The 22448-nt window shown below is 47.7% G+C and overlaps 1 protein-coding gene across 3 annotated transcripts in view; it reads left to right on the forward strand.

The window, feature by feature from the left end:
* The window catches only part of TTC28 (tetratricopeptide repeat domain 28), a 599721-nt gene that overhangs the window by 543098 nt on the left and 34175 nt on the right, over window positions 1-22448 (forward strand). For all 3 annotated transcript variants that reach the window (XM_030860704.2, XM_030860705.2, XM_030860706.2), the window contains one exon: window positions 14529-14669. In XM_030860704.2, the coding sequence (XP_030716564.1) occupies window positions 14529-14669 (141 nt within the window). The remainder of the gene's footprint in view (window positions 1-14528; window positions 14670-22448) is intronic.

Below are 22448 nucleotides of genomic sequence, written 5' to 3' on the forward strand. Positions count from 1 at the left end.
TCAGGAGCAGTCACTACCCCTGAGATTGAGTACCCGCGGAGGAAAGCCCCAGCCCAACCCACCCCCATCAAGGGCTGAGGACCTTGTTGGAGAGGCACTGCCATGGTTCACTCAGTGGCAGAGAAGTTGCTGTGGTGCCACACCAGTGGAACTTGCTGGAAACCCACCCTCAGAATTTGCTGGAAATATGCTGTCTAGGGTGCTATGGGAAGCTGTTCACAGGGAGGTGTCTCAGTCCACTGCAGAACCGCCCTAGGGGTAGTCACCAGGGCAAGTTGATGGCCACTGGAGGCTGCCGGACACTGGAGAAGGCACCTGCCCAGCAGGAGCCCGCCGAACAAGCACAGCAGAAGCAGGAGGGCAGAACCCCTTCCTCCTGCCTGTCTCTCCAGAGCTGCCTACCGACAATGCTCAGAACTCTGCCCGCTGGCAGAGGAAAAAATATTTAAAGAGCTGTGGTCCATTATCTCAGAGCAGGCAACGCAGGGTGAATTTGGAGCACAGAGGCAATAAATGGATAATTGGCACACAGTAAATTTTATTCTTCTGGTGTCAGTTCTATGAGTTTTAATACATGTATAGATTTTTGTGACCACCACCACGATCAGGATACAGAAAAGTTCCATAACCCAAATAACTCTGTCTTTTTATAGTCTTTTTATAGTTATATCCTATACCTCCCTCTACCCCTAACCCCTGGCAACCATTTTATGGAGGTACCACAGTTTGCTTATCCATTCACTTGCTGAAGGAACTTTGGGTTGGTTCTAGTTTGGGGTAGTTATGACTAGAACTGCTGTAAATATTCATTGACAGGTTTTTATGTAACATAAGTTTCCATTTCTTTAGGGTAAATAGGGTAAATAAATTCATTTCTTCAGGAGTGGAATTGCTGGGTCATATGGTAAATATGTATTTCATTTTATAAGAAACTGAAAAGTATTTTTGAGAATGACTATACCATTTTGCATCCCCACCAGCAGTATATGAGGGTTCCAGTTGATCTGTCTCACGAGCACCTGGTATTGTCAGCATTTTAAAATATGAGCCATTCAAATAGATGTGTAGTGACATCTTTTAATTTGCATTTCTCTAATGGCAAAATAATATTGAACATTTCTTCATGTGCTTGTTTGCCATCCTTATATTTTCTTTGGCAAAGTGACTGTTCAAGTCTTTTGCCCATTTTTCAAATTGAGCTGTATGTTTTCTTGTTGAGTTTAAAAGTTCTTTATATATTCTAGATATTTTATATATTCTAGATATAAGTCCTCTGACAGATATGTGGTTTACAAATATTTTCTCTCAGTCCATAGCTTGTCTTTTTCTTCTCTTAACAGTGTATTTCACAGAGCGAAAGTTCTTAATTTTTATGACATCAGTTTTATCAATTTTTTTCTTTCTGGATCATGCTTTTGGTGAAATGAATCTAAGAAATATGTCACTAACCCCAGGTCACAAAAATTTTCTCCTATATTTTCTTCTAAGAGTTTTATGGTTTTACATTGTTATATTTAGATCTGTGATTCATTTTGACTTAGTTTTTGTATAGTGTGTAAGATTTAGTCTGAGGTTCATTTTTAGAAGGTTCATTTTTTTGTATGTGGATGTCCAGTTGTTCCCAAACCATTTATTGAAAGGACTTCCTCTGCTAAGCTGTCTTTGCACCTTTGTCTAAAGTTAATTGTCCATATTCAGATGGGTCTATTTTTGGACGCTATTCTGTTTCATTGATCTATATTTCTATCCTTTTACCAATACCACACTATCTTTGTTACTGTAGCTTTATAGCAAGTCTTAAAATCTGGCAGTGTCATCCCTCCAACTTTATTCTACTTCTTCAAAATTGCTTTCCCTGCTCTAGTTCATTTGTCTTTTCATATAAATTTTCAAATCAGCTTCTCTACAGCAACATAAATGGCTTGATATTTTGACTGGAGTTACGTTAAACTTATAGATCAATTTGGGAAAAATTGCTGTCATTATTATGTTGAGTCTTAAAATCCATGAACATGGTATGTCTCTTCATTTATTTAAATCTTTTTTTGATTTCTTTCATCACATTTTGTAGTTTTCAGCATACATACCATACATGTTTTGTTAGATTTACACCTAAGTATTTTATTTTTGGAGCTATTGTAAATGGAACCATTTAAAATTTTCATTTTGTAATTGTTTGTTGCTAGTATATAGAAATGCTGAGTTTTTTGTGTTGATATTGTATCCCACGACCTTGTGAAACTCAGTGGTTTTAGGAGTCTTTTTGCATAGAGTCTTTTCTACATAGACAGTAATGTCTTCTGTAAGTAGATTATTTTCTTCCTTTCCAATCTGTTTACTCTTTTATTTCCTTCTGTTGCCTTTTTGCACTGGCTAAGACTGCCAGGACTGTGTTGAATATGAATGGTGTGAGCTGACATCCTTACCTTGTTCCCAAGGTAAGCATTCAGTCTTTCATCATAAAGGATGGTATCAGCTGTAGGCTTGTTGTAGCTGCTCTGTATCAGGTTGATGAAGTTCTCTTTTATTCTTAGTTTGTAAGTTTTCATTATGAATTGGTGTTAGATTTTGTCAAATGCTTTTCTGCGTCAAATGATTTAAACATGTATTTTTTTCTTTAGTCTGTTAATATGGTGGATTATATTGATTGATTTTTCAAATATTGAACAAACTTTACATTCCTGGAATAACCATACTCCCCTTTGACTGTGGTGTATAATACTTTTTGTTTGTTATGTCTGTTTGCATTTGATCTGTGGAATATTGGTCTGCAGGGGTTTTTTCCCCATATTATCTTTGTCTGCCTTTGGTATCAGGGTAATATAAGCCTCATAAAATGAGTCGGGAAGTGTTCTTTCTTCAGGTTCCTGGAAGAAATTGTGTAGAATTGGCATTATTTCTTCTTTAAATGTTTGGTAGAATTTGCCATTGAAACCACCTGGACCTGGAGATTTCTAATTTGGATGGTTTTCAACTATGAATATAATTCTTTAGTAGTTATAGGACTATTCAGGTTATCTATTTCATTTTGGATGCATTTTAGTACTTTGTGGTTTGTGAGTAATTGATCCATTTCATCTAAGTTGTTGAATCCATATGTGTAGAGTTGTTTGTAGTATTGCTTTTTTATCCCTTTAATTTCTGTGGGGTCAATAGTTACATTTCCTCTTTCATTCCCAGTATTGATAAATTTTGCCTTTTCTCTTCTTGGTCTGCCTGGATAGAGATTTTATTGATTTTTTAAATTTTTTTCATGGAACCAACTTCTTGCTTTATCATTTTTTATAAAAGATATTGTTTTAATTTCATTGATCTTTTCAATTTCGTTGATCCCTGCTCTATTATTTTACTGCCTCTGTTTATTTTGGTTTATTTTGCTTTATTTTTTCCAGCTTATTAAAGTGGAAGCTTAGTTATTAATATCAGCCCTTTTTTTCTTTTTTTTAAATTGAAGTATTGTTGATTTACAATGTTGTGTTAGTTTCAAGTGTATAGCAAAGTGGTTCATTTATATGTATATCCTTCTGCAGATTCTTTTCCATTATAGTTATTACAAGATATTGAATATAGTTTCCTGTGCTATACAGTAGGTCCTCGCTGTTCATTTTATATACAGTAGTGTGTATCTTTTAATCCCATCTCCTAATTTATCCCTTCCCCCTTTCCCCTTTGGTAACCATAAGTTTGTTTTCTATGTCTGTGAGACTGTTTCTGTTTTGTAAATAAGTCCATTTATATCATTTTTTTAGATGCCATATACAAGTGATATCATATGATATTTGTCTTTCTCTGTCTGACTTAATTCACTTAGTATGATAATGTCTAGGTCCATCCATGTTGCTGCAAATGGCATTATTTCATTCTTATTTATGGCTGAGTAATATTCCTTTGTGTGTGTGTATATATATGTGTTTGTATGTATATATATACACATATGTATACACACACACACACACATCCCACATCTTCTTTATTCATCCCTCTGTCAATGGACATTTAGGTACTTCCATGTCTTGGCTATTGTAAATAGTGCTGCTATGAATATTGAGATGCATGTTTCTTTTTGAATTAGAGTTTTTGTCTTTTCTGGATATATGCCCAGGAGTGGGATTGTTGGATCATATGGTAACTCTATTTTTAATTTTTTAAGGAACTTCCATACCATTCTCCATAGTGGCTACACCAATTTACATTCCCACCAACAGTGTAGGAGTGTTCCCTTTTCTCCAAATCCTTTCCAGGATTTTTTTTTAAAAATTAATTTATTGATTTATTTATTTTTGGCTGCGTTGGGTCTTTGTTGCTGCATGCGGGCTTTCTTTTTTCTAGTTGTGGTGAACGGGGGCTACTCTTCCTTGCAGTGCACAGGCCTCTCATTGCAGTGGCTTCTCTTGTTGCGGAGCACGGACTCTAGGCACACGGGCTTCATTAGTTGTGGCATGCGGGTTCAGTAGTTGTGGCTCGCGGACTCTAGAGCGCAGGCTCAGTAGTTGTGGTGCACGGGCTTAGTTGCTCTGCGGCATGTGGGATCTTCCCGGACCAGGGCTCAAACCCGTGTCCCCTGCATTGGCAGGCGGATTCTTAACCACTGCACCACCAGGGAAGCCCCAGAATTTATTCTTTGTAGACTTTTTTTTTTTTTTTTGCCGTACGTGGGCCTCTCACTGTTGTGGCGTCTCCCGTTGTGGAGCACAGGCTCCGGACGTGCAGGCTCAGCGGCCATGGCCCACAGGCCCAGCCGCTCCGCGGCATGTGGGATCCTCCCGGACCGGGGCACGAACCCATGTCCCCTGCATCGGCAGGCACACTCTCAACCAATGTGCCACCAGGGAAGCCCTCTTTGTAGACTTTTTGATGAAGGTTGTGCTGACCAGTGTAAGGTGATTCCTCATTGTAGTTGTGGTTTGCATTTCTCTAATAATTAGTGATGTTGAGTGTCTTTTCTTGTGCCTCTTGGCCATCTGTATGTCTTCTTTGGAGAAATGTCTGTTTAGGTCTTCTGCTCATTTTTTGATTGGTTGTTTTTTTGTTTTGATATTGAGCTGTATGAGCTGTTTATATATTTTGGAAATTAAGCCCTTGTTGGTCACATCGTTTGCAAATATTTTCTCCCAGTTCATAGGTTGTCTTTTCCTTTTGTTTGTGGTTTCCTTTTCTGTGCAAAAGCTTATAAGTTTTATTAGGTCCCATTTGTTTATTTTTATTTCTTTTGCCTTGGGAGACTGACCTAAGAAAACATTACTACAATTTATGTCAGAGAAGGTTTTGCTTATGTTCTCTTCTAGGAGTTTTATGATGTCATGTCTTTAAGTCTTTAAGCCATTTTGAGTTTATTTTTGTGTATGGTGTGAGAGAGAGTTCTAACTTCATTGATTTACATGCAGCTGTCCAGCTTTCCCAACACCACTTGCTAAAGAAACTATCTTTTCTCCATTGTATATGTTTACCTTCTTTGTTGAAGATCAACTGACCATGTGTGGTCTATTCTCTTCCATTGATCTATATGTCTGTTTTTGTGCCAATACCACACTGTTTTGATTACTGTAGCTTTGTAGTAGTATTGTCTGAAGTCTGGGAGGGTTATGCCTCCAGCTTTGTTCTTTTTCCTCAGAATTGCTTTGGCAATTCTGGGTCTTTAGTTGTTCCATATAAATTTTAGGATTGTTTGTTCTAGTTCTGTGAAAAATTCCATGGGATAATTTGATAGGGATCACATTAAATCTTAAATTGCTTTGGGTAGTATGGCCATTTTAACAATATTAATTCTTCCACTTCAAGATTGTGGGATGTCTTTGCATTTCTTTGAATCATCTTCAGTTTCCTTTATCAATGTTTTATAGTTCTCAGCATATAAATCTTTTACCTCCTTGGTCAGGTTTATTCCCAGGTTTTTTTTTTTTTTTTTTTTTGCGGTACGCAGGCCTCTCACTGTTGTGGCCTCTCCCGTTGTGGAGCACAGGCTCCAGATGCGCAGGCTCAGCAGCCATGGCTCACGGGCCCAGCCGCTCCGTGGCATGTGGGATCTTTCCGGACCAGGGCACGAACCCGTGTCCCCTGCATCGGCAGGCAGACTCTCAACCATTGCGCCACCAGGGAAGCCCTCCCAGGTATTTTTTTAACGGGATTTTAAAAGGGATTTTTTTTTTTACTTTCTATTTCTGATATTTCATTGTTAGTGTAGAGAAATGCAATAGATTTCTGTATGTTAATCTGGTATCCTTCTACCTTGCTGAATTCATTTATCAGTTTTAATAGTTTTTGTGTGGAGCCTTTAGGGTTTTCTATCTAGAGTATCATGTCATCTGCATATAATGACAATTTTACCTCTTCCCTTCCAATTTGGATGCCTTTTATTTCTTTTTCTTGTCTGATTGCTGTAGCTAGGACTTCCAAAATACTATGTTGAATAGAAGTGGTGATAGTGGGCATCCTTGTCTTGTTCCCGATTTTAGTGGGAAGACTTTCAGCTTTTCACCATTGAGTGTTATGTTGGCTCTGGGTTTGTCATAAATAGCTTTTATTATATTGAGATAAGCTCCCTCTATACCCACTTTGGTGAGAGTTTTTATCATGAATGGATGAAGCATTTTATAAAATGCTTTTTCTGCATCTATTGAGATAATCATGTGGTTTTTGTCTTTTGCTGTTGTGGTGTATCACATTCATTTGCATATGTTGAACCTTCCTTGTGACCTTGGAATGAATCCACCTTGATCATGGTTATGATCCTTTTTGTGTGTTGTTGGATTTGGTTTGCTAATATTTTATTGTGGATTTTTGCATCTATACATCAAAGATACTGGCCTATAACTTTCTTTTTTGGTAGTGTCTTTGTCTGGTTTTTGGTATCAGGGTGATTGTTGGCTTCATAGAATGACTTTGGGAATGTTCCCTCCTCTTCAGTCTTTTGGAAGAGTTTGTGAAGGATTGGTATAAGTTCTTTGTATGTTTGGCAGAATTCCCCAGTGAAGCCATCTGGTCCTGAACTTTTGTTTGCAGGGAAGTTTTGTTTTTTTTTTTTTTTTTTACAGATTCTATTTCACTTCTAGTGATTGGTCAGTTCAAAGTATCTATTTCTTCTTGATTCACTTTTGGTGGGCTGTATGTTTCTAGAAACTTGTCCATTTCTTATAGATTGTCCAAATTGTTGGCATATAATTGTTCATATAATTGTTTTTATGCTTCTTTGTATTTCTGTGGTATTGGTTATTTATCCTTTTTCATTTCTTATTTTGTTTATTTGGGTCCTCTCTCTTTTCTTCTTGGTGAGCCTGGCCAGAGGTTTGTCAATTTTGTCTATCCTTTCAAAAAACCAGATCTTGGTTTTATTGATTTTTCTATTGTTATTTTAATCTCTATTTTATTTATTTCCTCTCTTTATTATTTCTTTCCTTCTGCTGACGTTAGGTTTTGTTTCTTCTTTTTTTAATTCTTTTAGGTGGTAGGTTAGGTTATTTGAGATTTTTATCTTTTTTTGAGGAAGGCCTGTATCGCTATGGACGTCCCTCTAGGACATTTTTGCTGCATCCCATAGATTTTGTATGGTTGTGTGTTTATCGTCTTGAGGCATTTTTTAAATTTCCTCTTTGATTTCATCCTTCACCCATTGGTTTTTTAGTAGCATGTTTTTTAGTCTCCATGTAATCGTTTTTTTCTTGTTTTTCTCTCTGTGGTTGATCTCTGGTTTCATGCCGTTGTGGTCACAAAAGATGCTTGAAATAATTTCTATCCTCTTAAATTTGTTGAGGCTTGTTTTGTGTTCTAGTATGTCGTGTACCCTAGAGAATGTTCCATGTACGCTTGAAAAGAATGTATATTCTGTGCCTTTGGTTGTAATGTCCTGAAAATATTAATTAAGTCTAACTGTTCTATTGTGTCATTTAGGATCTCTGTTGCCTTATTGATTTTCTGTCTGAAAGATCTGTCCATTGATGTCAGTGGGGTGTTGAAGTCTCCTACTGTTATTGTATTCCCATCAGCTTCTCCCTTTTTGTCTGTTAGTATTCATTTTATGTATTTTAGGTGCTCCTATATTGGGTGCTTTTATGTTAATGAGTGTAATATCCCTTCTTGTATTGATCCTTTTGTCATTATATAGTGTCTTTCTTTATCTTTCTTTATGGCTTTTGTTTTAAAGTCTGTTTTGTCTGATATGAGTATTGCTACCCCCACCTTCTTGTCATTTCAGCCCTTTCTTTTTTAATATAAGCATTTAATGCTATTTACTTATCTCTAAGGCTTTATCTATGTCCCACAAATTTATGTTGTATTTTCAGTTTTGTTCAGTTCAAAATATTTTCCTAGTTTCTCTTAAGGCTTCTTCTTTGACAGTTATTTAGAAGTGTGTTGTTTAGTTTCCAAGTGTTGGGAGATTTTCCTGTTAACTTTCGTTTTTTTGCTTTCAAATCTAATTCCATGGTGAGCAGAGGGCATATTTTGCATTATTTAAAATTTGTTAAGGTTGTTTTATGACCCAAGATATGGTCTATTCTAAGGAATATTCTCCATGCATTTGACAAGAATATGTGTTGTACTTTTGTTGGGTAGAGTTTTCTCTAAATTTCAATTATATTCAGTTGGTTGATGGTATTGTTCAGTTCTTCTGTATCTTGTTGATTTTCTGTCTACCAGTTCTGTCAACTACTAAGAAAGGAGTATTAAAATCCCTGTCAATTTATCCACCTCTCTTTTCAGTTCTGTCAGTTTTTATATCATGTATTTTGAAGCTCTGCTGATAGGTGAATACACATTGAGAACCATTTTATGTTCCTGGTGAATTGGCCCTTTTATCATTGTGTAATGTCCCTCTTTATCCCTGGTAATTTTCTTTGCTTTGAAGTCTACTTTGATATTAACGTAACCACTCCAGCTTTGTTTTGAATACTATTTGCATGATAAATCTTTTTGTATCCTTTTACTTTAAACCTTCCTGTATCATATTTGAAGAGAATTTCTTGTAAAAGCATTTAATTAGATTATGTTTTTAATTCCATTCTGTCAGTCTCTGTATTTAGACCATTTACTTTTAATATAATTATTGATATGTGTGGATTTATGTATGTCATATTAATATTAGTTTTTCGTTTGAGTCTCTGTTTTTCATTCCTCTGTTTTCCCTTTCTTGCCTTATTTTGGGTTATTTGAACTTTTTTTTTGAAGTCCCTTAATTTATCTCATGTGTCTTTGACTATGTTTCATTTTGTAGCTTTTAAAATAGTTGTTCTAGAGATTATAATATATATATACTTTTTATATTCTGCAGTTTACTTACTATTGATACTTTATTAATTCAAGAGAAATATAAAAGTCTTATCACCATATGGGAACCTTTACCAGCACCCCTCCCCATCTTGTATTTGTCTTACATACTACATCTACCTACATTAAAACTCCAGGGATTTCCCTGGTGGCGCAGTGGTTAAGAATCTGCCTGCCAATGCAGGGGACATAGGTTTGATCCCTGGTCCAGGAAGACCCCACATGCCACGGAGCGGCTAAGTCCGTGTGCCACAACTACTGAGCCTACACTCTAGAGCCTGCAGGCCACAACTACTGAAGCCCACGTGCCACAACTACTGAAGCCCATGCGCCTAGAGCCCATGCTCCACAACAAGAGAAAACACCGCAATGAAAAGCCCATGCACCGCAATGAAGAGCAGTCCCTGCTCACCACAACTAGAGAGAGCCCGTGCACGGCAATGAAGACCCAACACAGCCAAAAATAAATAAATAAAAAATAAAACTAAATTTATAAAAAATATAAATAAAAATAAATAAATAAAACTCCAGCAGACAGTGTTAGGAGAAGAATAGTCTATTATATCTACTTAGACATTTGATGTTTCTGTTACTCTCTCTTCTTTCCTGATGTTCCTAGTTCTTTCTAGTGTCATTTCCCTTCTATCTGAATGACTTCCATTAGCAATTATTTTAGAGTAGGTCAACTGACAGGATTTGTTTGTGGCCTGGAACATGAGAACAGAAATGAAAGAATAAGAAAAATGGGAGATTTTCTGTAGTGTCTCTGAGCCAGAAACAGAGGGCGTCTCCTGGAGGTCTCTGTTCACACTGATTCCTGCTTCTACATCTGGGGGTTTCAGAGAGACCTGTCTGATGGATTTCACAGGGACAAAGAGTGTGAAACTCAGTACTGATCTGGTGGCACTTTGAATTCTGGGCTTCCTCCCTCATTTGCCTGTTATTGTTTACTTTTCACATTCCTCAGATACCCTGTTCTGTGCAGCCCATCAAGAATTTATAGTTGTATTCAGTCGGAAAGGTGGGGTGGAATGTGTTTTTACTCCATTTTACCTAGAACCAGAACGTGGTATAGCAGGATATTTATAACAAATTCTTAATAACATTTATTAAGTGAATAAATGAATGGGATATCAAACAGTTGGTCCCAACCTCTCTCTTCAGCACCAGACTTGGATTTCTAATAGTCTCCAGCCCTTCTGGAAGGAAGACCATCTAAATAATTGAATCAGTATCTACATACTTGGCATCACCAACTCAGTGTCCTGTCTGCACGTTCAGCATGTCCAAACTGAACCCCTTCCTCTTCCACTAAGACTAGCTTCTACTTTCAGTTTCTCTGTCTGCCATAAATTAACTGCTAGTTGTCTTTTACCCTTTCCCTTCAATGAGTTTCAGGAAGATAAGTTCTCTGTTTGGTAATGTTTCTCCTGTTAGTTCTCACTTCCTCACTCTCAGCCTTGCCACCCTAGTTCACAGGTCCAGACTAATGAGATAGCCGGCCCAACCACAGGACAAGCAGAACCATTGTTGGTGATAATAGAGAGCAAAGAATGAGGAGGAACCAGGAAGGTGGGTTTACAGCCAGCCTTGTCCATTGGTAGGGAGACAGGGTATGGGAGCTCGGGGCAGAGGAGGGAGCCACTACCCAGATCTCAGAGCCCGAGGGCTTGTGGAAAGCTTGCCTCACCTGGCGTGTTGAGACCCAGGGTACATTAATGTATTAACACAATAGTAACTCCTGAGAATGGGGTTTCTAGTAGGTGTGAGGGGCAAACAGCCCCCACTGGGCTCGACCCTGGGCCTTCAGGGCTGCTTCTGAGTAGGTGCTGCTAATAGCCACCTGACTTTCTCCTTCCCGTGTAATTGGCATTCGCCAGTCTGGGCCAGTTGACTGTCTCTCAGACAGCAGCCCTGAGCCCACTACGCCCTGCTTAGAGGCCTGGACTGACAGCTCTCTACTGCCTTCCAAGTTCAAGGCCTTCCACCACTCTCTCCTTCCTCTCTGCCACTCTTTCCCTCTCCTCCAGCTCACCTAGGCTATTCCCTGGGCCCCAGAGAGTCCCCACACTGTCTTATCTCCACACCTCCTCATGCTGTTCCATCCCTCCACTCCCAGCCACCATCCCAGCCTCTACCTGTCAAAGTTGTATCCTTCAGATGCCGCTCAGATGCAGCTAATTCCAGGAAAGCTCTTTGCCCTCCCTCTCTTGGCTATAGGCTGATACCCTCCTGCCTCCTTCTTAACCCACCTTAGCCAGTAGTCACTAGTCATACAGGTTGGTATGTGCCTTGAAGGCAGGCGTAGTGAGACTCTCTTGTTTGGCCTTTGTGGTTCTTGCACGTAGGTCCCGCTCAGTAATCCTTGCTGGATCAAAGTGAATGGCATCAGACTAGCTGATATGCCATCTCTAGAAAGTCTCTCAGAGAAATGAGGGGCCTGTGATTGTGATATGGTGACCGTTGATGGCAAGACACTCGGGATCCCTGCTGTATAGATGAGTCTTGTTTTGTAAATGGGAGATTCCCTTATCTTTGACATCGCCTGTTTGTTTTTCCCTTCAGTGTTAATACTCTGAAGGGTCAGGAAATAGGAAACAACCCCATTAAGTATGAGATTCTGAGGGCTCAGTCCGCAGCTGACAGCACGAGCGGAGCTGCAAGATAATGGAGGCCGATACCGGTTCCAGCCAATTCTTCTCGCCTTTGCAAAGCACCGAATGACAGGCAGATTTCTCAGCTCCAAGCAGGCCGTCGCGTTCAGATGATAAATGTGTCCCTGGACAGAAGAGCTTGTTGAGTGATATTTACCAGTCTCTGTGAAGGGCCCTCAGCTCCCAAGGGAGCATTTTAAGCCTTCAGCTGCTCACCCTGTCGACTGACGCCCGTGGGGTGGCAAGAGGAATAAAACCTTGCTCCTGCTCTCCAACAGGTTGGAAGCCATGGTGATTTGTTTAGGTGCTCGGAAGTTTCCTGTATTCAATCCCTTCCTTCCCCTAGTCAAACCCCACACTCAGAGCCTTAGAGGGGGAGGGGCGGCGAGGTCAGGTCTGGCTCTACCACTTAGTGCTCCTTGGCCAAGTTCCTCAGCTTTTCCAGACCTCAGTCTCCTCAGAAATAAAGTGGAGATGACGAGAACTGCCTCACAGGCTTGTTGGACAGATAGGATTAAATCTGTGTAAAAATACTTTGCATGTTGTAAAATGCTCTCCAGTGTAGGCATTCGTTCAGCAGTTCCTCTTTGCGTACCTGCTGTATGCTGGGCACTGTGCTGGGTTTGAAGGGTCATGTCCGGATTGTGTGGCTGGGAAGAAAGGCAGTCTAATGCCTTTACCAGCCACCGGTGTGGTTCTGGGACGAAGGACAGCAGCTGGCTCCGAAATCATACCTCTCTGCCGCCCTTGAAGACTGCCCCAGTCCTGACACTTCTCTGGGGCTCCGGCTCCTGAGATCCTCTCCCAGTGATGGGACGTTTGTGTGACCTTCTGCAAGGAGCACAGCTGTGTCGGAATCTGGTGCCTGATGCCAGGTTCTCCAGAGGAACAGATAGGGCACGTGCGTGCACACACACACAGACACATGCATGGAAGTTTATTGTGAGGAATTGGCTCACACCGTTATGAGGTCTGAGAAGTCCCAGATCTGTCGTGGGCGAGCTGGACACGCAGGAGAGCCGGTGATGTAAGTTCCAACCTGTCCACATCTGAAGGGGAAGGAGACCCGTGTCCCAGCTCGAAGGCAGGTAGGCAGGCAGGGAGTGCTCTCTTACTCCTCCTTTTTGTTCTGTTCAGGCCCTCAGTGGATTGAATGGGGCCCACCCACATGGGGAGGGCAGTTTGCTTTCCTCAGTCTACTGGTTCCAATGTTAATCTCTCAGAAACACCCTCACAGCCACACCTAGGATAATGTTTCATCAAATGTCTGGGCACCGCAGGGCCCAGTCAAGTTGGCACATAAAATGGACATCTCACCAGGGTTGACGTTCACTTAGAGCCTGCAGGTTTACTGAGCAGCTTCACACGCTGCGTCTCATTTGTCTCTGTGACGACCCGGTGAGGGGGTCATTCCCCTTCTCTGTCCTGTAATCCTGATGCCACGGGCTCACCAGCCTAGCCATTTGAAGCAGGCCATGCTCACCTGGGCCAAACCCAAATCTCAAGGCGCCAAGCCTTTTCCCCCTGGGCAGCAGGAAGTCTGTTCCTTTCCAGATCCCACTTCTCCAGCATGTGCGTGGCTTACGTGGCTGGTCTGTGCGTCTGTCCTCTGCCTCCAGTGCCTGGCACTCTCCACTCTTCCCCTCTGCTCCTTAGGCAGCAGGAGACTTTAAACAAAGTTGCCACGTGGGTTGGGTGTCGTCTGTGGGCCAGACATCACTCAGCATTTCCACAAAGTCTGCGTGTAATCAGGATGCTGAAGGAAGACGGGGCTCCACGTAGAGGTCTGCCCTCGCTGAGCCTCAGCCTCGGTGGACTGGGACACGGTGAGGACCGGCGGAGGCCGGCGCCCCCTCGGACACCTTTGTGACCATGTCATCATGTCTGTCTTGGCCTCGCAGGGCCACAGGGCACAGCTTTTACGTTTAATACACCCTTTGTTATTTTAATCACACTGATGAATCAGGGCACTTCTGGGTACTTCTGTTTATTTAAAATCCATTGTGAGATGTTCTTTTACAGTCTGTCATGGGGGAAATATGAATTTATTAATTCAAAAATTATAACACCCTCATGCTGAGCTTGGAAATGGGCTCCAGTCAGCAACGTTTCTCAAGCCTACATTCAAAGTCCCCCTCTGCCTGGCACTGCAGCCACTCGTGTGCATGTTTGTCTCCTCGTCTGGAAGAATGCCTTTGGGGGCTGTGTGTGCCCCCACCTGGCATGGTGCCTGGCACAGGTAGGTGCTTAATTACTGGTTCTGGGCTGGAATGGACTGGGGCTCCTGCCACTCAGCACACTCACCCAAGCTCTGCACTGGCGGAGCTCCCGGCTGGTAGTCAGGACACAACAAATGATGGCTGAGCACCCGGTCTGTGTCGGGCACACGCTGGATGCATGGAGTGCAGCCTGGGTGCCGGCCCAGCCCATTCCTGCAGCGGGTTCACAGGGGATGCAGCCAGCGGAGTGCGACACGAGTGGGCAGGGCGTAGGCTGAGGGGAGCAGGAAGGGACTCAGGAGGTGCCGTGCGGGGCCGCGCTGGGTGCTGAACTGACGGGGCCTCGGAGCAGGCTTGCATCAGTGCTCAGCGCCCTTTCTCTGCCGTTTCCCCACAGGGCCTGTGCCAGCAGTGAGACAGAGAGTGAAGCCGGAGACATCATGGACCAGCAGTTTGAGGAGATGAACAACAGGCTCAACTCGGTCACCGACCCCACTGGCTTTCTTCGGATGGTTCGCCGCAACAACCTCTTTAACAGGTATGTGTGGCCCTGCCTCCTGGGCTGGTGCCAGGCAGGGCGGCCCGGCAGTGTGAATAGCGTGCTTTCGGGGGATGCTCCTTCTGGCTGCTTGGGCTTCTGGCTGGGATGTGAGTCTGCAGGAGCGAGCGTGGTACTCCCGGGCCCCTGCTCCCCGGGGCCTGGGCGTCACAGCAGCCCCTCCGGGTGAGGGGAGGAAGCGGTAGCAGGCTTGATGTGACAGTCCGCCTTGGCTGGGACGGGAGGCCCAGGGGACAGTCGGCCGCTTCTTCCTGTGACCTCGGAGCTGATTTCCCAGACACCAGGCAGAAGCCACACAGAGTGGCTTCACATACTTCTTTGCCAGCTTTTGCCAGTAACTCACGGCCAGGCCCCTGTGTTGACCTTCCTGGCCTGAGACTGAGGGAGGCCCGGAAGAGTGGATGCCAGCATTGCTGGAGGGAGAGCCCGTCCAGACCCAGGCCCCATCTCCCCGTTACTTGACCAGATAGACCTCAGCGGCTCCGAGATGGGTCAGGGTTGAAATTGCCACCCAGCGCACCCCTGCGCCTTTTCACCAGGGGTGACAGCCGAGCTGCATCCAGATAAACAGGGGCAGGTGGTTGGGGTTGAGGGGCACCTGTCCCGCTGTCATTTGGTTGCCTGGCAACAACCTGGGAGTCACATTTGGAGAGACCTTTCTAGAAAGACATCCCAGACTCTCTGAGGTCCCTGCCTTTGAAGGGCAGCAGGTTGAGCCGGGCACCCAGGAGGGAGTGACTGTGCTCTGGGTGGAGGTGGCCTCTGCCAGGCTGCCCTGTGTGTGGGGCATTGTGTGTCCCGTCTGCTCCTACTCCAGGCCCTGGTTTCCTCTCATTATTGTGCTGTCACGGTGACAAACGTGTGTTTACTTCCCAGGGGCGATCCGAATGGGACAGGAGCCAGGAGCTGGGGCTGTAGGAAGTGGCAACTTGGTTGAAAGGATGCCAGAACCTCAGTCTGGTTCACCCCCAGCTTCCTCTTCGGCCCTGCCCCCTTTGCAGGTGTCCCTTGTGGCTTTAATTTTGTGGAGGGACAGGACCAGGTGCGGGGAGGTGGGTCGGGCCTGGTTCCGCCCTCTGCCGCTGCTCCTCGGCCTCTGAGGCAGGTGATTCTCGACTCTGCCTGGTGCTGTGATCCATGGTTGTGAACTAGGGCGCGAAGAGCTTGGGGCTCAGGTCTGGCCTTGCCGCGTGCCAGCTGTGGGACCCTAGGCAGGTGACTTCACCACTGTCAGCCTGTTTCCTCGTTGCTGAAGTGGGAACAAGCTTCCTACTTTTCAGGGTTCCCTTAACATGGGAATTGAGGAGTTAATGTATGAACAACACATGACAGGCTTCCTAACGCACATGTACTCGTGCTGACTTTCTCCTGTTTTAGGTGTGAAGGACAGTGCTAAACTTGGATTCTTATGATAATGTGGGTGGATAAACTTTAGAAGGGATGAAATTTGTATGTACCTGTGGAACAGGTGTTGACCACCGTGGGTTGCAGCCTCACCTGCCCTTTCTTTTCCTGTCCCACCTCATGTCCCTTGCTCGCAAGAGAGAGAGAGCCAGCGGCAGGCCGTCAGGCATCCATGGCCAGCCTGATCACAGGCGTGCCTGCGGCCAGGAGCCCCTCCTCCAGGGCCTCGGGTGCTAAGGCAAGAAAGGGGTCAAACCAGGTGTACCCGGGATCCTAGCTTATCACCCCTGGATGGTAGGTGGTGTGAATTTTGGATCATGGAGTTGCTTGCTTTGGGAAAATGTTTGTTGTCTTTCTGAGCAGCTCTGGGGTAGGTCCAGTGAGCACAATACCATGGATTAGTTCATTGGTTCATTTAAACAATGCGGTCTGTGCCCAGGGCCAGGCTGAGGACTGGGCCAGCCCTGAGGCTGGGAGGGGGCAGCAAGGCCTGCAGCACGGGAGCCTGGGCCTCGCTGCCTGGCTGCTCTGTGCCCAGCTCCCTCATCAGGGCCTGACCTGCTCAAAGCCTCAGGCCTGCCCTCAGGAAAACAAAGGGGTTAGAAGTGGTCTCTGCACACCTTTCCAATCCTGACCTTCTAGAGACTTCTGAGGGCAGATCAGATGAGGGGAAACAGACTGCATTCTTTCAGCTTCAGTGCAGGGAGCCAAAGGCCTAGGACAGTTGCCATGCTGTGTGCTCTCTGCTGTTTCCCGACAAGCCCAGGAAGAGAGGTCTCTGGCCTCCATCCTTCCAAGTGACCCACATAGGCCAGGGTATCCTTGTCAGTTAGGATGGTGTGGGCCGTTGCAAACTTCCAGCCCATCCTCGAGTCTCGCAGCTGAGGGGCACGCACAGGCTGGGTGGGTGGAGACCTGCCCCCGCAGCAGGTGAAAAGCTGTGTTTCAGGTCCCACCTCCCAGCTGCCCTGCCAGCCTGTGTGCTGCCCTGCCCTGCATGGGGTCCCAGGCAGGCCTTTCTTGCTGCCCCTTCGTAACCAGGAGGTGGGCTGGTTTGTCACTGGCTGGGACGGCAGAGCGCTTGTCCCTGGAGCCCACAGAGGTGAAGTGGAAGCAGCCGTGTGCGTAGCAGCACCAGCTCCCCTCTGCAGGGCCCTCCAGCCCCATGATTCATGGGCTGCTTGGCTCTTTTGTTCCAGGCAGTTTGCTGGACTGGTTTGGCAATGAGGCTGCTGCAGCAGAGGCAAGTCAAGTGAGACTTGGCCTTAGAATTCTCTTTCTCCCCCTCTTCCTCTCTCTTTCTCTCCCCACACTGCACAGCTAGCTTGGTCTTTGTTCTTGAGGTCTCCACAGCCACTATTTTTCTTCTTGCCTGTGCACTTTGGCAGAAAACACAGTTGCATGTCGAGCCCAGGGCAGGCACTGCTAGTGAGGAAATGAGCAGTCTTCTCTCGTTTAGCACCTGACCCTGGGGGCCCCCACTGGGCAAAGCAGCAGCCCCCAGAGAGGGCTCTAGCCCTCATCCTGCAGAATGCTTGGGAAGTTATGCTGAGGGCTGGAAGGCCAGTGCGTGCGTGCGTGCGTGCGTGCGTGTGTGTGTGTGTGTGTCTGAACCTGGGGGCAGTCAGCAGATCACATTTGCTGCAGAAAAGAGGAAGAGGAGCAGGACAGGCTTTCAGCTGCACCTGGATTCTGGGTCCTAGGGCTGTGCCTTGGCATTGCAGGTGCGCCCAGCCAGGATCAATTAGGACCAGAATCCCAGAGAAATGTTCTGACTTCTGTTGCTACCACTGGTGCAACATGCGTGCTAGGTCTTTACTTTTTCACTTTATGGCAGTATGTGTGATATGGTGCAGACAGGGGCTTTCCTGTTGCCCAGACATCAGTGGCTACAGCCAAAGCGGAGGGCAACGAAGTGTCAGGGCTCCCCATTCTAGAGAGGGGGCCAGAGCCCTCCCTCAGCTTTGCAGCTTCCAGCTAGCACCCCAGCCACACACACCCCCGAAAGAAGACTAGGTGGGCAAATCGGCAAGTGAGCCTCCTTGGCCTGGTCAGGGTCCTCCAAGAGAGTCAGTGACCAAGACTGGGGGTCCTGCAGGAAGAGAAGGAGGCACCACCATCCTGTGGGACCAAAGAGAGGGGCCGCCATGGTGTGGTCTGGGTGCCCACGCCTAGTGTGGCACAGAGGCGTGCCTTCCCAATGGGCGAGTCACATGGGCTCAGCGACAGAGTGAGCATTAGGATCTGTGTCTGGCCATGTCCCAAGACAGTGCTCTAGCTTCCAGATCTCCACCCATCTAATGCTCCTGCCAGGCGATCACTCAGCCTTTGCTTGCACTCCTCCAGTGAGAGGGAGCTCACCACCTCCCGAGGCGGTGCGTTCTGTCTTTGGACGACACTGACTAATACAGCTCTGGGGTTCTTGATAAACGAGTGAGACTCCACAGGTTTGTGGGGGGACATGCTTGGACCCACAAATCACCCATGGGTGCAAGGCCCTTTGGAAAGGGGGTTTCTGTGTTAGCATCAGCTGGGCAGGCCACCACACACAGGGTCCTCTTCTCTCCATCCCTGAGCACATAATAAGCCCCTCCCCCCATGACTGCCCAGCTTGGGCCCTGAATGGGGTCAGCAGGCAAAGCCTGTGCAAGGCTGGCCTGGGCATCAGGCTTTTCCAAGGCAACCGTCCCCAGGCTTGGCCATGGAGCCTCATGCACATTGCAGCAAAGAGCAGAGTGGGCAGCGGCTGTGGTTTCTGCAGGAGGGCAGTCCCAGGCCCCTTGGTGGTACGTGTGTCACAGCCCTTGACCACCATTCCCAGGAGAGCCCAAGAGCAAGAGAAGAGAAGCCTCGTGCAGCCCAGATTCGTCCCTGGGCTTGAGAGGAGTTGGCGTCACTGGAAGAGCAGGGGTCTCTGCCTGAGCCCACCTCCCGAGGAGGGACCAGAGCAGCGAACCAGGTGCTTGGTGATTAGGTAGGTGAGCAAGCAGAAAGCACCGACAGCTTATTGAATAAGTACTTAAAATGCAGTACTTAACAGCCTTCATCTCCCCGAGGAGACAACCCTTCATGTTAGGATGTTCATGGCAGAGAGTCACTGAATGCTATCAGAGTCCTTTTTTTTTTAATTGAATCGAGGCATCTCTGGCTGCTTGAATATAATGGACTTGCCAATTAATCTTTCCACTGGTACCTTAAAACCCAGGTACTTGTTCAAATCTCAGGCCGGCCAGCCCCTGTGCCCTCAGAAGATGCAGTTCAGAGCCCCGGAGGGGATTTTGGAGCATCCAGGTCAGGGCTGGGGGTGGGAAGGAAGGAACCCAATGGTTTCACAGGCAGCAGGTGCCCATGGAACAGGAGCTCGGCTCTGTCTGCCAGGGCCGCTCCCAGCTCCTTGGCTGTGAGGCAGGAGGCCCCCCTGAGAAAGGTGGGGGGCTCTCGAGGTGTGGAGGCAGGATCCCCCCCAGGCCCGGGACCCTGCTGCTGTGAGCACAGAGAGGAAGCCTCCTGAACTGGCCACTGGAAAGTGAAAACATGTGATAAAGGCCTCAGAGAAGGTGAGGAGCCAGGTGCCTGGGCAAAGCGGCCGCACTTAGAACGAGCTCAGCGCTGTGGCGGGAGGCCTCCTCTTTCTCCTGGCCCTGCGCAGCCTGACCTGTGCGCCCCGCGCGCAGACGGCCTGGAGTAAAGCGCTCAGTGCAGCGTCTGCCATCTTGGGTGATGGGGCACTCCAGACGAGGGTTCAGGGCCTGAGGCTGTGGCAGCACTGGGCCTTGGACTCCCCAGCCCCCTGCTGCCTGACTGCATTGCCAGCAGGGCCCTGCCCATGACCTGGGTCTTAGGTGAGATGCTTAACCTAGAGTCTCTGTTTACTGAGCTGTGACAGTGGAGGTGTGGGGGGTGCGGGTGAGACCTGCCTGGTGGGAGGATTCCAGTGATGGCCACGGGTCAGCCTGGCCTGGCCCACCCCAGAAGAGGCCCCCTGTCCCATGGTTCTCTCCTGTCCTCTCCCTCTAGTTGCCCTAAAGATGCCAGACGTGCCCCGGTGAGTGCTCCTGGCTCAGCTCACTCTGCAGCCCTGTCAGATGGGAAGGACCCCAGTGCCTGGCAGGGAACTGAGCACAGAGGGGAGGACATGGGAAAGGTGGGAAAGGAGAAGACCCTCCAAGGCACAGGAGGGAAACCTGCGAGGCAGGCATCCCCGCTTCGCAGCACCTGGAAGAGCAAAGCGGGCTCCTCGGTCAGCTCGCCTGTCATGCTTTCATGAAACGCCCCTTTCCTCTCTGCTCCCCTGTATTCTGCCTGGTCGCTGCCCCTCTTCAGACAAGGGAGGCCTGTTCGCAGTCCTGCCTCTGGGTGGAAGTGTGTGCGGAGCCCTGGGAAGTCCTTGCGAATCTCTGGGATGCACCAAGCTTAGGTTTGGGCTCCTCCCTCTGTGCCGAGAGACAGGCGGGACGGGCAGGATCTCTGGGCCAGGCTGGCTGCCACCATCCCTGGGGTCTTCAGCCTGGGTGGGGCCCCTCCCTTAGTCTCACCTGAGGGGGTGCTGAGCCCCTGCTCCCCCATGTCCGCTGCTCTCCTCGCTCTCCATCTTTGACTGTGAAAGCTGAGAAACCATTGTGTGTGTTGGGGTGGGTCCCCCCCCCATACACTGACTCTGCACGTGACCTCACTCCCCTCCTCAGCAGACAGGGCAACCAGCTTGTGCTGAGTGCGGCAGTTCGGGCTGAGACTTCCAAGCGCACATCCCCCAGGTGTCCCACGGCCTCCCCGGACGCCCGGTAGGCACACGCCTGCCCCAGACAGGGACCTCGGCGTGGGGCGCATCAGCGTGTGAGCCCGAGCGAGTCCCAGCGCACGGGGTCTTCTGCAGGCCCAGGCAGTTATAAATCCCCCTGCCTGGGGAATAGATCTCTTCATCCCTGCAGGGAGATTCATGAGCCGAAAGTGCTACCCAGACCACCTGGCTTTTGTCATCATTCCGGAGACATAAACTACCCCGATGCCTCTGCCCTGCCCGGGAGCGCTCCACATATCACCTCGTAGCTCTGCGTCCTGCTGGTGCAGACACCAGGCGGCTCCCCCCTTGCCTGCCTGCCTCCAGTCTCCCTGGATGCGTGCTTAGTCCCTCCGTTTCCCATTACCACACAGATGGCCGAGCCGCAGAGAAAACGAATATTTCTCCAGAAGTAGATTAATAAACATCATCTGAGGAATGAGCTGGTAAAGACCACGATGTGGTGTGAGAAAATCCTCTCTGCTGAGAGCTGGACTGTCAATTAGCCCGATGGGATCCCTGGCAATAAATGGAGGCCTCAAGGAAAGCGAGCCAGCGGCCCCTGCTGGAGCCGCGTGGCGGAGCAGCTGGGAGTCCCGGGAGCCCGGCCCTCCTTCCTGCTCCCACGAAATCTGGGAGAGGCCGCCCGCTGTCAACGTCACCTTTGTGGACCCAGCAGCAGGGAGGGCAGGGATCGGAGGCAAGTGCAGGTTGCTCAGTGTGTCCTGAATGCTGGGAGGACACAATAAAACCCCTCCCTCCCCGGCAGGTGGGAGGCTTGACCCTGCCCTGGCCAGCAACCTCGTCCAGGCTCTTGGCCTCTCTGATCTGTAGAAGAGGAACCTCCCCACCTCCTAGGGTCCTGAGAGCGATATGTGGGTGTGGCAGGCTTGGCAGGAGCCTGAGTAGGGGCGCAGCCCCTCCTGCGGCTCACCCTCTTGCCACAGGGAAACGTTTCCACCCTGTCAAAGCACCATCCTCTCATCTGCGTCCAGATTGCCCAGGCAGAGAGAAGTCAGCCAGGCTGAAAGGGTCCGCAGAAGTCAGAGCAGTGCCATCGCCGAGGCCCCACCCCGTGGCCGTGCTTCCGCAGTGTGACGGATGCACTGGGCCGTGGCGACAATGCCAGGAAGGAGGACAGCAGGGAGCGGACCATCCCACACATCCGCTCACACCTGTCAACCACTCGGGCCCGGGGTTCAGAGCCCAGGGGGCCGTGGCCGCTTGGCTGTGACTCTGAATCCCGACCACGGGGACGTGCATTGGCGACGCCGACTTTCCAGACAGATCGCAGCGCCGGAGGGCTGTGCTCACGCCCTGCCGCCGACACGGGCAAGCTCAGGGAGGGCTCTAGTGCTGTGGCCAGCAGAGCAGTTAAAAGAGCCACCGCAGTTTTGATGGCTTCCTAGAGTGAGTAGATTTTTAATTTTTTAGAACTAGAAGAGACCTGCAAGGCATTTAGTGTACCCCTTTCGTTTTACAAGCAAGGAAAAGTGGGGAGCATGGAAGTGACATGCCTTGGCAGAGTCACACGGCGGCAGCTGTGTTGTCCGGGAACGGCCCCCCGGCTCAGGGAA

This window comes from Globicephala melas, chromosome 13 (genome assembly GCF_963455315.2).
Source record: "Globicephala melas chromosome 13, mGloMel1.2, whole genome shotgun sequence".
Taxonomy (NCBI): Eukaryota; Metazoa; Chordata; class Mammalia; order Artiodactyla; family Delphinidae; genus Globicephala; species Globicephala melas.